The sequence below is a fragment of the Miniopterus schreibersii genome (assembly GCF_964146895.1).
Source record: "Miniopterus schreibersii genome assembly, chromosome: 15".
Taxonomy (NCBI): Eukaryota; Metazoa; Chordata; class Mammalia; order Chiroptera; family Miniopteridae; genus Miniopterus; species Miniopterus schreibersii.
The window spans coordinates 33,832,693-33,848,100 of NC_138115.1; the positions used below are offsets into that span (position 1 = coordinate 33,832,693).

At 43.6% G+C, this 15,408-nt stretch overlaps 1 protein-coding gene across 1 annotated transcript in view; it reads left to right on the plus strand.

Annotated features, from left to right (window-relative positions):
• PLCL2 (phospholipase C like 2) overlaps positions 1–13,984 on the plus strand; it is a 143,365-nt gene extending 129,381 nt beyond the window's left edge. The window contains exons 6-7 of the mRNA XM_081159843.1: positions 3,316–3,425; positions 13,130–13,984. Coding sequence (XP_081015969.1) covers positions 3,316–3,425; positions 13,130–13,309 — 290 coding nt within the window. The 3' untranslated portion in view covers positions 13,310–13,984. The remainder of the gene's footprint in view (positions 1–3,315; positions 3,426–13,129) is intronic.
• Positions 13,985–15,408: the final 1,424 nt, after the last annotated feature.

Sequence of the window (15,408 nt, forward strand, 5' to 3'; positions counted from 1 at the left end):
GCCCTAAGTCCTTGCCCTGGGCGTTGTATAGCACAGGGGAGGAGTGGAAGGTGCACTCATGCTGCATGCGCCAAGGTGAGAATCCTTTATTTCCATAAAAATAAAATCGACACATGCTTCATATCAAAAGATGAGCAAAATGTTTGCAATGATCAGTCTGTTAATAATATAAAAAAAATTTTTTAAAGGAACACATCTGTTGTGCAGCAAACCAAATAATGAAATAAATGACAATGGGACCGATAGTGTTGGTCACTTTAAAAATTGGGGAGTTTTGTATTTTTAACATAACTTTCCAGTTTTTCAACTCATCACCTTTTTGTGTCCCGTTTTTGAAGAACTTTATTAATAACACATTTTGCCCTTCCCTAAACAGACTTTTATTGGACTGTAGATATTTTAAGAGGGGGGAGAGTAAGGGGGAACTGTGTAGTCTCGCTTTTTAATAAACACGTAAAATATGACCGTTTAAAACAGCCGCGCTCGTTTCTTTAAATGTTTTTCCTCTTCTTCCTTGTCAGTATCGCTGTCGTCGCCTCGACGGCGTTTCCTTCTCGAGTCCTCAGTCCTTCCCAGAGCACCCATCCTGTCCCTGCCTCGGGCCCTGAGTTCTGAGCTTTCTGAACACTTTCTGAAAGTCCTGTCTTTAAATCTGGGGTAGATGTCGCCTCCTCCTGCTCTCCAGGGCCTGTGTTATCTGGAGGTTTTCCCTCGTTAGTTGGAATGAAGCCCAGCACAGCGGTTCATGTCGCTGCCTCATTACCTTACTGGCGATGTTATCTGACTAAAGGAGCATGTGCCTGGGCCCATCACAGCCCAATAGGACCCAGACAGGCGCTTGCAGCAAAGAAAGTAAGGGTTTACTTCTAGGAGGTGGCCCAGGCCCAGAGACGAGCTAGCTGATGCTCCAAGACGGCTCCCCCGTGGCTCACGGGAGATGGGTTATTTAGGGGGAAGATCACTAATCACGGGGACTAAGGGAGTGAGGGTTGTGGTCAGGGTCGTGGTCGCTGCTGACTGGTCGGCTCCAGAGGAGAGGGTAGTTGATCACCTGGTCCTGATGTCAGCCGTGCCATCACTTTGTCTGGTTTCACTGCTTTTCTGGGCCTGGAGCTGAAACACAGTTAACTGAGGCCTTGATGTTATCTCTGGTTTGACCAGAACTCTGTCTCTGGAGTCAGCAGACCCGAGGCTTTGTTCTAAAGATTATTTGATGCTGATCAGAACCTCACTGTCCTGAGGGCTTAATGCTTAAGGGAGGGGCTGTGCCGGGGAGGAGGCAGGTGAGTCAGGGGCTGGGGGAGGCCAGCTTGAATCATAGGAAAGCAAGGAAAAGGTTCACGTTAAAGAAGCGCAGTTCCTACCCGCTTACAGAGATCAACTGTTCAGAAAGGCAAGATGAACAGTCTGCCTCTAGTGGAGTGAGGCTTCCAAGCAGATAACTTTGTCGTTGGAAAATCCCCCAGTGCTGTCGTATCACAGCTTTGTGCCAGTTCTGAAATTTGTAATAAAAAAGCAATATTAATAACCCACATCTGGTAGGCCATCGTAGTGTGCAGTTACCACCCTCCACCCCCACTTCGCTTATGTGTCTCTTCTCTTTCCTGGATTCCGTCTACCAAACCTCTGTGATACGTGTAAGACTCTAGTGCCTCCTGCCTGCTGGAAATATAAACATTATGAGTATTAGTGATTCAGGTCCTGAAACCCGGATCTTGCTGAAGTCCAGTATAAATCTTAATTAAAAAACCCCAGCACATTGGGGTCTTATCTTTAGGGCCTCACCTGGCCACGTTCTAAGAAGTACAGCACGCTCCAGGGAGACTCCCACACGTGACCAGGGAAAAAACTGTGTGTGTGTGGAAGTCAAAACTAGATGTAGGGCATGCGACCACTGAGCCAGGTCAGCAGCAGGGGGGTCCAGGGGGTTTAGTTAATCAAGTTGGGATGTTCTTAAATACCATCATCGACAGAGAGAAATTGGAAACAAGGAGAGTGTTCAGTGCGGTAGTTTCCTAGACAGTGTAATGAATTTTACTAATTGCCGTTCTTTCTTGAAACCAGTAAGGTTCTTAAGCCTTATTAGCATGACAGGAAGTAGGACTGTATTTCCTATTAGGTGGGGAAAGAGAGAGAGAAAAGAAAAACGATTACATTGGCAGTTTACCGTATTTATCATATGCGTGTCAGCTTTTGCTTACTGTTTAAAGTCACTAAGGAATAAAGTTGCTGTCAGTTACTATAAAGAGTTGCTTTGAAGTGGTGTTGTATAGAAATGGAGTTAGAAATTGGAATGCCCAGCTTAACCGAAAAAGAGTACAAAAGAACACAGGGAATGCCTTGTAAGAATTATGACCACGTCACATTATTTGTAGTAGTAAAAGATTTGAAATAACCCAATGTCCATCAGTAAGGGCTGAGTAAATAAATGCTGGTCCATCCACACAGTGGAGTCTGTGAAGCTGTTAAAAAAAAAAAAGTAAGGAAGCCCCGGTGGGGTGGCCAAGTCGGTTAGAGTGTCGTCCCGTACACTGAAAGGCGGTGGGTTCGAGTCCCCGTCAGGGCACATACCTAGGTTGCGGGTTCCATCCCAGTTGGGGAGTGTGCTGGAGGCAAACCAATAGATGTTTCTCTCTCTCCCTCCCTCCCTCCAAGATCAATGAAATACGTAAGTAAATAGTGAGGAAGAGCTCTATCCACTGACACAGCGCCATCTCCACTGTGTAGTCACGTAAGGAAAAAGCAAAGCCTAGGTACAGAACAATGCCCGTAGTGTGCTACTTCTGTACAAGAAAGGGGGGACTATGAATATATGTCCACATTAGCTTATATTTTCAAGGAGAAACAGTATAATAAAAAGAATAAATAAAAACTAACAAAAATGTACAGGGGGAGGGTGTGGTCAGGTTTCGTGCCCAGTTGCAAACGTGTCCTCAGCAGAGCTGACGGCTGCCTTCCCAGATTCCCAGTCCCTGGGTTGCAGCCCCGGGTCTTGCTCCTGCTCCCCCCACAGCCCTCGGGCTCTGCGCCATGCTGAGCCCCAGACCCCTCACCTCTAAAATAACGAGAACGATGCTCTGTGCCCTGTTCACCCTTCAGAGCCATGCGGGACGGCCGCTGACCTCTCACATGCCATCCCCCTGTTGATCCCCCGAGTTCCGTGTTTCCCCCATTGTCACCTCCTTAAATAGGCACGTTCAGGGAATTCCATCGGAAGCTGGAGTCCTTCGGGAACACCTAGAGGAGTAAATACCGCCGCTTCACTACCGCCGACCGGAGGGAGAAGTAATGCCCTTTGCCTTTTGCCTCTTTCAGCCATGGAGTTCCACGAACACCTGCACAGCATAGGCACCAAGGAGGGGCTGAAGGAGCGAAAGCTGCAGAAAGCCGTGGAGAGCTTCACCTGGAACATCACCATCTTAAAGGTATTGCGCGATTGTTGCTGGTGCTCGAGACTTTGCAGACTTTTCCAGCATGCTTTTTCTGTTGGGACATTCCCTGCGCTGTACACCGCCGGCCACTGGAGGCTGTACCTGCTCACGGAACTCCAGGGCCCTCCGTCCCCGGAGGGCCTGCAGGCGCCTAGCTGGGTGGTGTGGCTCAGAGAGAGCCAGGCGACTTTATTGTTTGGCACATCGTGGATTCTGGTAGGAAGGGAGAGGACCTTGCAGTTCATCCCTGAAGCATTGTGAGGTACATAAATGCCAGTTGCTGTGTGTGTGAAATAGAAAATATTGATTACAGGGCAATGATTGGGACTGTAAAGATTTTAATTACTTGAATTTCATTTAACACTTTCAGTTATAATCAGAGCCTTAATATTCATATGATCCCAGAAAAAAAAACACCTGTAAGTGTGATGAAATAACCAAAATATTGGCAAAAAGGGAGGGTGAGTGGAGAATTAAGACTGAGGATGGTCTTCAGATCGGCCCACTGGCCTTTCTTAAGACCGTGCGTCACACGATCGAATGTCTCTTTGGATTAAGAGAAAACCAAGAGTAAGGAGCTGTGTTCACAGGCTCCTCCTCACACTCACAGAGCCCCACATCCACCTCATCAGCACCCCTGAACCCTGGGCTGGAAGGCAGGGGAGAGGGAAGGCAGTTATTTCACAAGTATTCAGTGAGACGAGTTTATTTGCAACTCACATTTCACTCCCTTCAAACGTGTGAATGAACGAAAGGGAAGCCAACAGGACAGAAAAGAACAATGAAACCTTTAAGGTGAATCTAACGTCCTATGGAAAACCGTGCGCCCTCATTCCCTGTTGCTCCAGCCTTAGGTGCTGGTGAGCGGGGCTCTGTTTTCCAGTGTAAGGTTTATTGAGACTGCAGTGGGAAGAGGGCCTGACCAAGCTGGGAGGGAGGCCTACTTAACTCTGACAAATGTGTTGCAGCCTTAGCCGGCCACACCAGACCTCCAGGGTGAGCCATCAGAGGATAAGGGTGGCAATTTAGCAGCTGAGATTCCCGCAGCCCATTCATTCTGTTGTTCACTCATTGCTCATTCAGCAAATACAAATTGGAAATCCATATTTCTGTTCCTGTTAAATTAAATCCATATTTAATTACAGGAAGAGCGAATTGTCTGCACAGTTGGTAATATGCTGAGTACATTAAAAATGTGGTAGATGTTCCTCTTTGCTTTCTTTCTTTCAAGTGTTCCGTGTAAGAAAGGAAACACACAGAGAAAGCTGTGTGTGTTTAAGTGTAATTTGCTGTGTAGACTCTGCCTTGGGCGAGGCCCTTAATTTCCCTAAACTCAGTTTCCTCGTCTTTAAAGTGTGGGTAGTAATTGCACCTCTCTCGCAGAATTGAGAAACTCTCATGAGATAATCTTTGTAAAGGGCTTAATACAGTACCTCGCATACAGTAATCACTCAATAAATGATAACTATTGTTTACAAAAGGCTTTGCTGATATACATTCCTACGTATCTCATTTTGGGCATATTGTAGGCTCTGTGGTTTCAAATTTAGGACTATAATTACACACTCAGCCTTTCAGTGCCAATTTGAATTGTAGTTGTAAGAAATAGAGCATATTAAATAGTTTCCACTGCATTCTTAAAAGAGGTTTGTGCATTTGGCCTGAATACTTATGAAATACTGGCTTGAAATGTATTCAGTCTCTAGATGAGTCTCACAGTACCCAAACCTGACTAACCACAAAATACCTGCTAAAAGGTTACTATGTTTGTGTGACCACCTACTATTATTAATAGTCTAGACAAAGGCTCTTGTTTCCTAGCCATGAGATTGTAGTTGATTCTCTGGATTTGGTTGCAGATGACACTCAGGTGAGAGCAGAGGAACCCTAGACCCATGTGCCGTCATCTTAGAGTGACACTGAGGGTACCTGAGGCCTCCTGGAGACTTGCAGGGTCACAGGAAAGATGAAGACACGTGCATATCAAATTGCTAAGCAGGGCCCCGCATGTGGGGTGGTGGCAGGCTCACTCAGGGTGTCAGTCTGTCTTCCTGCGGGGCCCCAGTGCTCTCAGGTGTGTTCCCTCTTTATCCCAGGGCCAGTCTCATCCTTGGGGAGCAGAAGGTATCAGTGATGGTACCTAAAACCCGCTGTGGTCTTTTCCGTGTTCCTGAGCAGATAAAGAATCCAGAGGAGGCAGCCTAGTCTACACCCTCCAGGTGAACCTTCTTGGGTTTGGGGCCTTTGGCCCCAGAAAAACCCAGAGTCAGTGTGGGCTCCCGACGTGCTGAGGCCAAACCAGACACTGGTAACTTACATTCCTATTTGCATTAAAAAAAAGTATTAAGCTACTTCTGTGCCTCCCTCAGATTCCCCGAATGGTATGTGTGCCCCCTTCCTCCTCTGCCTTCCTACGGCGTGTAATTTGGAAACAGTATTGGCTGCCCTCGGGGAAGGGCAGGTGGAACCTTTGCTCTCTCCTCAGATTCAGGGCAACTCCTTTTTCTCCAATAAGTAGTTTGACAGATAAGCTTTGAAAAAATTAACTAAAGTATAGAATCCCTATTGTTTTAGCTCTAGATCTAAATAAAAGCAATGAATTGTGATTGTTAATTTTGGATTCAAAAACTAGGTAGGACTAACAGATGTGCCTTGAAACTTTTTTTTTTAAGTCTTCACCCAGGGATATTTTTTCCATTGCTTTTTGGAGAGAGTGGAAGGTGGAGGGAAGAGGGAGGAAGAGAGCCACATCAGTTGGTTGCCTCCCACACCAGGGCCAGAGATTGAGCCGGCAACCGAGGTACGTGCCCTTGGCCAGAATCGAACCCGGGACCCTTCAGTCCACAGGCTGACACTCCAGCCACTGAGCCAAACCAGCCAGGGTGAAACATTTTTAATATGTTCAAAACTAGGGCATCTTTTGTGGTCAGATAGAAAGTTTGTTGATTGGCCCAGGGTTGAGTATGGCTAGGGCATGGGCTCTGGCGTCTGGGCTCTGCCATCATCCCTTCCTTGCTGCCCCAGCCTCTGATCCAACCTCCCTTCAGGCAGAGCCAGGGGAGCAGGGTCACTCCAAAAATTATTTTCTGAGTCTAACGAAGAACCTTAAATATTTTGACCGAAGGTGGTTATAAATCTTTCGAGATGAAAACCAAAAAGAGTAAGTTCCGAAACTCAACACAGAATGTGTGAAAACAGCTGGGGTTTGAGTTTCTCAACTAGAAGCATGGCAAAGCCATTTCGTGGGCGTCTTCAAGCCCAGACACCCTGTGTCCGTGGGCAGCAACACCTTTGCCCTTTCGCAACAATACACTGTGAACATCTGCAGCCAACTCCCATAACCTCTTTCAGAACTGGTCTTTACTCTCACTAGACACCATAATTCCAATATATGTCAGACATGTAGTTTTTAGATGCATAAAACAAAGTAAAAGTGATGCGGGTCAGGTTCGGCAGTGCCCAAGCCCAGGTCTAGCACCTGTAGAGGTCCTTTCTGTCTCATCTGGGTAATGGCCAAAGGCCTGGTCTGTTCAGGATGCCATAAAGACTTGTCTGAACTTAGGAAACATGAGATTCAACCAGATAAAGAGTCCTGTTATTACCATATTAATTATCCTACACCATCTGGGGATTTTTCTTTTTAAACATCCCGTCCCCCTGCGGTAGGTCTATATGTGCTGACACAGAAAGATCGCCTAGACATGGTTTTTGGTGAACGAAAAGGAAACTGAAGAATAACATAGTTTGCTTGATTTCATTTATGTAAAAATAAAATAAAATACCTATTTGTAATATGTATAAATGCAGAGGAAAAGGTAAAACACATTGTTTGGGCAGCTATGAAGATTAAAGAGACTTTTACATTTTACTCTAATTACATTCATTCAACATGTTTACTGAGCCCACCTTGTGTGCCTGGTGCCAGTCTAGGCTTGGAGGGTTCAGCAAAGACCTAAAGACATTAATGTGGAACTCACATTAATGGGAGAGGCAGACAGTAACCAAGGCAGTAGGGTATGTCAGGATAGTGAGCATTATAGAGAAAGCAAGGTAGAGAAGGGGTGAGGAGAACTGTGAGCAAGAGGTGGGAGTTCTGGTTTTAGAAAGGTTGTCAGGGAGGGCATCACCAAGAAGGGAGGTGAGAGCGCTGTTGTGCGTATCTGGGAAAGAGCCTTCCCTATGCAGGGAATGATGATGGCACAAACCCTGAGACTGGGCCCAAGAGGACCTGCTGTGTTTGGGGAACACTTAGTAGCCCAGTGTAACAGAGGCTGAGTGACAAGGTGGGGTGCCGAAGGGGATGAGCACAGTCTGGGGGCAGGTCACAGAGGGCTGTGGGAAAGGACTTGGACTCTCACTGAGTTATTTGGGGAGCCACAGAAGGAGGTGTGTTCTCACTGTGTTTTAATTGGATCTTTTTGGGTGTCATGGTAAGAGTGGTGAGAATGTGTGTGTGGGTGTCTCATTTTTTAAGTTTTATTTTTCAGTTATAGGTTACATTCAATATTATTTTATGTTAGTTCCAGGTGTACAGTATAGTGGTTAGACAATCATATACTTTATAAAGTGTTCCCCTTGATATTTCTAGCACCCACCTGGCACCGTACATAGTTATTACATCCCCATGACTATTTTGTAACTTACCAATCTGTACTTCTCAATCCCTTCACCTTTTTCACCCAGTCCCCCAACTCTCTTCCCCTTAGGCAACCATCAGTCTGTTCTCTATATCTATGAGTCTGTAAGATAGGGCCAAGAGGGACTGCTGACAGGCAGAATGAAGAATACAAAAAAAAAAGGAGAGGAGTCAAAAATGATTCTAGCATCTTTGGTCAGAGGCGCTGCAAGAACAGAGTTGTCTTAACCTAGGAAGAGCTGGTTATAGGAGGAGTGGTAGGATATCAGGAACTCAGTTTTGGACATGTTAACTCCAGGAGGACAGGCCAAGAAGGCATTTTGAACAAAGAGCCAATTAATTTTTATTAATAAAAATATTAGAGCAGAAAGCAATGGAACAGAAAACAAGAAATTAAGAGAGAAAATCAACAAAATAAAAGCCAGTTCTTTGAAAAGATCAATAAAATCACTAAGCCTCTAGCCAGGCTAACTAGGGTGGGAAGAGACAAAACAAATTGCTAAGATCGGAAATGAAAGAGGGGACATCACTACAGATCCAGTGGGCTTTAAAGGGATAACTACAAAATATGATGAACTAACCTTGATGAAGAGGATCAATTCCTTGAAAGGCACAATCTGCCAAAACTCACACAAAAAGAAATAGATAATTTGAATAGGCCTATCTCTTGTAAGGAAATTGAGTCAATACTTAACCTTTAAGAACAGAAAGCACCAGTTCAATGGGGTCACTGGCAAATTCTACCAAACATTCAAGGAAGAAATTATACCAATTCTCTACAATCTCTTCCAGAAAATAAAACCAGAGGGAATACTTCCTAATACATTCTATGTAGCCAGCATTACCCTAATGCCAAAACCAGAGCAAGACATTATGAGAAAACTGTAGACTAATATCAGTCATGAACATATATGCAAAAATCATCAAGAAAATATTGACCAATAGAATCCAGCTGTATAAAAAGAATTATATACCATGATCAAATGAAATTTATACCACATATCAAAGGTTGGTTCAGCATCAAAAATCAATTAATAGTATCTCACATGAGTAGGCTAAAGAAGAAAAATTATGGTCATCTCAATACCTGGAGAAAAAAACTTGATAAAATCCAACACTTATTCATGGGGGGAAAAAACAAAAAACCTCAGCAAACTAGCAATAGAGAAGAACTTCTTCAACTTGATAAAGAACATCTACAAAAAAAACCTATAACAAACACCATTCTTAATGGTGAGAAACTCAAAAGCTTTCCCACTAAGATCTGGAACAAGGCAAAGATGTCTCTTGACACCACTGCTTTTCAGCATCAAACTAGAAGTTCTAGCTAATGCAGCAAGACAAGAAAAGGGAATGAAAGGTGTACAGATTGGTAAGGAAGAAATAAAAATTTTTGTTCATAGATGACACGATCATCTATGTAGAAATTCCAAAAGAATTTAAAAAAACCTCCCAGAACTAATAAGCTATTATAGCTGGGTTACAGGTTGCAAGGTTAATGTATAAAAGTCAATCACTTTCTTGTATACCAGGAATGAACAAGGAGAATTTGTTCTTAAATACACAATACCATTTATATTAGCACTCCCAAGAGAGAAATACTTAGATATGAACATGTATGATCCATGTGAGGATCTACATAAGCACAACTACAAAACTTAGATGAACTATATCAAAGAAGAAATGAATAAATGGAGCAACATTTTCTGTCCATGGATAAGAAGACTCAATATTTTCAAGATGCTATTTATTTCTTTCCAATTTGATCTATAGATCCAGTGCAATCCCAATTAGAATCCCAGCAAGTTATTCTGTAGATGTTGACAAACTGATTCTAAAGTTTATGTGGAGATGCAAAGATCCAGAATCACCAACAGAATATTGAAGGAGAACAAAGTCAGAGGACTGACACTACCCGGCTCCAAGTTTACAGTAAAGCTAAGTAACCAAGACAGTGTGATGCTGGTGAAAGAACAGACAGTTACATCAGTGGAACAGAACCGAGAACCCAGAAACAAACCCACATTATGCAGTCAACTGACCATTGACAAAGGAGCAGAGGCAATGCAATGGAGCAAAGATAGTCTTTTCAACAAACGGAGCTGGACCAACTGCACATCCGCATGAATTTAGACAGAACCCTCCCACCCTTCACAAAAGTTAACTCAAAACATATCCTAGAGCTAAATGTAAAACACAAGGTTATGAAACTCCTACATGACAATGACTTTTTAGAGACAAAACCAAAGACATGATCCATGAAAGAAAAAGTTCATAAGCTGGATTTCATTATAATTAAAAATGTTTGCTCTGCAAAAGACAAGTCAGAAGGATAAGACAACCAGCCACAGGCTTGGGGAAAATATCAGTAAAATACGTATTGGAGAAAGGACTGTCATTCAAAATGCAAAGAAAATGAACAACCTAATTTTTTTAAATGGGCAAAATCCCTGACTGACATCTCACCGAGGAAGATGTACAGATATCAAGTAAGTACATGACAGGATGTCCAACATCGCATGTCATTCGAGAATTGCAAATTAGAGCAAAAATGAGATAGCACTACATTCCTATTGGAATGACCAAAATCTAAAACACTGACAGTGTCACATGCTGGTGAGGACTTGGAGCAACAGGAACTCACTCACCGCTGGTGGGAATGCGGAGTGGTACAGCCACTTCGAAAGAGCCTGGCAGTTTCTTACAAAACTAAACATACTCTTCCCATACGACACACCAGCCACGCTTCTTTTGGTATCTATCAAAATGAATTAAAAACCGATGTCCACGAAAAAACCTGCACATGCATGTACATAGCAGCTTCATTCATAATTGCCGAAACTTGGATGTGGCCAAGCTGTCCTTCAGCGGGTGAACGGATAAATAAACTGTGGTTCATCCAGACAAGGGAATCTTCCTCAGCACCAGAAAGAAGTGAGCCACCAAGACATGAGAGACGTGGAGGAAAGTTAAATGCATGTCACTCAGGGAAAGAAGCCAATCTGGAAAGACTACCTACTGTGTGAATCCAGCTGTATGACAATCTGGGAAAGGCAAAACGATTGAGTCGGTAAAAAGGTCAGTGGTTGCCAGGGATTAGGGGGAAGGGAGGGATGAACAGGAGGAGCACAGAGGATTTTTAGGGCAGTGAAACTACTTTGTATGGTATTGTAATGGTGGGTACATATGTCCAAACATCCTGAGTGAGCCCTAATGTAAACCACGGATTTCGGGTGATGACGATGTGACGTGTAAGTTCATCGGTTGTAACAGATGTAGTGCTGCGGGCAGGAGGCCAGCAGTGGAGAAAGTGTGCCCGGGTGGGGACAGGGTAGTGGGAACTCTGTACTTTCTGCTCAGTTTTCTGATGAACCTGGAACTGCTCTAAGTTACAAACTTTATTCATTAAAAATAATAATATTTGGAATTTTAAAGCACAAATGGACTATCTAGTTACAATCAAGTAACCATAAATGTATGTAGCAATCCTTCATGTGAGGACAAATAAACTCATTAATAAGAAATTATATTCCCGGAACAATATGGTATACTTACATACAAAGATGTTACTACTTATAAAATTTCAGTCTGTGAGTTCAGTGACTAGTACCAGTGAATAAAAATGAAGCTCCTTCAGTTAAACTAAGTAATGGAACATCTATTTATAGTAACTAATTATAGGTCTCTGTAAAGCAAGAGAATCATGAACAGTAAGAGGTAAGCAGCGGACCATTCTGTGGATTCCCACCTCATGGTGTCTTAAATTGCATTGTAATTTCATCTCACTGGTGGCTGAGATTTGATTATAGTCTGGTGGCCTGCCAAAGTCAGTCCTTACCTGGCTCCCTTTGCAGGAGGCCCCAAGCTTTAGTTGTGCAGTATTACTTTCATGGGGGTGCCTGTTGGGAGGCAGTTCAAGAAAATTAAAAGCAGAAAGGGAGGAAGAAGGGATGGCACTAAGAATGTAAGTGTGACAAAGAAAGAGTCAGACTGCAGAGGAACCAGAGAGTAATAGAATAAATTTAGAGCCCTAGAAAAGGGGAAAAAAATAGTGAGCAAAGAGACTAAGAAAGAAGGAAAGGTAATAGTATAAGTAGAACTGTTGGTGGGAAGCAGAGTAAATATAGGAAGGAAAAAGAGAGCAGAAAACCAAAGTACAAATGTTGGAGTTTATAACAATGGAGCAGTTTACGCCACATCGTCTCTTCTGCCCAATAATCTTGAAATCGTTGGCTGTCCGGGCAGTTTCACTCCCCAGGGGACACTGGACAATATCTGCAGACATTTTGGTTGTCACAACTGAGTGGTTGAGACTAGTCTCTAGTGGGTGAAGGCCAGGGATGCTGCTAAGTACACTTGGGTGCACAGGATAGCTCCCCCTAACCAGACTAGCGGTTGTCAAGGGCTGGGGATGGTGGGGGTGGGGATGGGTGTGACTGTGGAGCCATAGCACCAGGGAGAGCTTTGTGGTGATGGATTAGTTCTGTGTGTTGATTTCAGTGGTGGTTACATGAATCTATACTTGGGATAAAGTCACACAGAACTATACACACACATCATATTGGTGCCAGTCCCTGGTTTGGATATTATTGCACTATAGATGTAAGTTGTAAGCATTGGAGGAAATTTGGGTATACAAGACCCCCTGTACTATATTTGCATCCTTCTGTGAGTTTATATGGATTTCAGAATAAAAAGTTAAAGAAAAACAAACCTTAAAAGGAAAAAACCGGCCAAATAATTAGTGGAAGGTATAATTTTAACCAGGATAGATGGGACTAATACACACACACACACACACACCACCCCCCCTCTGTTCAGGTTCATAAATGGAAAGGATTGAAAAGACAGCACGTTCTTTGGGTATGGGGTTAAAACTGGGAAAACAAACTCATTTTTTATTAAAATTGACCTATTCCAGTGCCATGCCAGGAAGAAATACAGGTCCCCCTCCCCTCCCGAGGAATCAAAATATTTCAGTTTCAGTGGAAGAACTGTGTTGTCAAACTGTGGCAATAAATCATGTCATATCTAACGTGTTCCATCACATGTTTTGTTACAGGGACAAGCGGATCTTTTAAAGTACGCTAAGAACGAGACTTTGGAGAACTTGAAACAAATCCATTATGCTGCTGTTTCCTGTGGGCTGAATAAACCAGGGACAGAAAATGCCGACGCTCAGAAGCCGCGCCGGGGCCTGGAAGTCATACCCGAGAGAGCCAGCGACGAGCCCGGAGAGTGAGGGCGCTTCCCGGGCGCCACTGTGGAGCTTGTAACTCCAGGACCAACGGTGGTCAGATGGAGCAGGAGCCTTGCACTCACTAGTGAAAATAATATTTGGGATTTTAAAGCACAACTGGAATAGCTAATTACAGTCTCTTAAAACTGTGAATGTATGTAGCAATCCGGCGTGTGAAGGCAAATAAACTCTTTAATGAGAAATTATATTCCCGGCCAAAGTATGCTATATTTGTATGCAAAGACATCACCCCTCAGCTCCAGTGTGAACAACAGACTATTCACTTAGTTCCATTGAGAGAAAAACGTTTTCCTAACTGAAAACACTTTCTTAAGATGGAAATGGATTGTATTGTCAAATTAGTATTTATTGGAGAAAAACCTAGTCTACGCATTTTACATACGTGTGATTGCCAGAGTCTCTGGGTTATGGACGATTTTGGTGGCATGCCTGCTGAGCCATAATTACTGAAGAGAATGTAAATGGACAGAGCCCCTGAACCCCAGGGACCTCGGAGAGCCTCCAACACAGGAGAAAGTGCAATCGGACTGAAGCTCCCCCTGGAGACGTGTGCTGCGTATACATACGATGTAAAAGCAACCAATCTGGAAGCAACACATTGTAAATAGTTTTTCATTGTATGACGTAGTGTTCACATTAAAAATATGTTTTATGATATTTCTCCAATAGCAGTATGTGCATTTAATGAAATTTTAACTTTTAGATTTTTTAGTTCAAGATGTTCTGGTCTTAAGAGTAGCCAAGCCCTGGCCGGTGTAGCTCAGTGGTTAGAGCGTCAGCCTGTGCACCGGAGGACCACGGGTTTGATTCCCGGTCAAGGGCAGGTACCTGGGTTCCGGGTCCGATCCCCACCCAGGTCAGGTCGGGGCACGTGTGGGAGGCAACCAATCGATGTGTCCCTGTCACATTTTTGTTTCTCTCCGCCCCCCTTCCACTCTCTCTAAAATCAATGGAGAAAATACTCTCCCTCCTCAGGTGAGGATTTGATAAAAGGAGTAACCCATTGCTTGGTAAATGGCTTTGTCAAAAATAAGTTGCTTGTCAGGCTCAACACTTGTTCGCGGGGGCGGGGGGGAGGTCGTCACAACTTTACACCGTGGCAGCTGGCTGACTGTAACGCGCACTGACACCTTTTTCCGCTACTTCTGAATTCGCACCAGAGTGAAATGTGCCTCGAAATAGTGCAAATAGTACGTTCAAGGCCAGAGAAGATGTAGCTTTCCTGAGGCCAGCTCACTTTTTAACCCAAGCTGTTACTTTCCAAATCAGTGAAACGTTGTGCTGTTTTTGAAAAGATACCAAGCCCTGCAGCCTAATTACTGCTTCTCCCAAACCAAAATTGCTTTCAAATTTTGGAAGAGTAAAAGATGTCTGAATCTTAAACAACCCCTTTTCATTTACCCATTTTCTTTTCAGTGGTTCAGGTATGAGAGCAGGTGTGTGTAACCTTCAACTTGGTATCTCAGTCGTTTCCTCAGAGTTGGGGGGATGCTCAGGCTGACATATCTACGTTATTTCTGCCCAGACTCCTGAATATCCTCCTAAAAAAACAACTCCTTTGCTCAGGTCTTGTCCTTTGCATTCTAATGTGCTTGAGTTGAGGTACGAATCTCCAAAGACTCTTCTCTGGATGTAATTCCAGATAGAAAATTAAACCTATCTGTTACTCGAATAACTGTGTGGTTTCCTGCACACTCCAGCTAACAACCAGCCAGGAGCTTAGGCTCTTAGCTCTGAAATGAACTCCACTTAGGGGGGAAAAAAAGAATAGAAACTAGCAAAGAATTAAAAGTAGTTTTATAGGATGAGAGATAAAATAATGTGTAATTTAGATGATTGTCAACAATCCTTGAATTTAACTGGCAAGTACATAGCAACATTTAAGGTGAAAATCCAGAAATCATAAAAAATAACTTTTGAAGTAAAAAGAAATGGAAGAATCGCTGCATTTCTGTAGCAGTGGCAGGCGTTGTCTCATATGTGACTTGAACGACAGAGCGAGGCACATGTAGCTCATCGTGGGGGCGCACAGGCTCAGAACCCGCGGCTAGAAAGGAAGGAGCCCTGGGAGCACTTGTCCG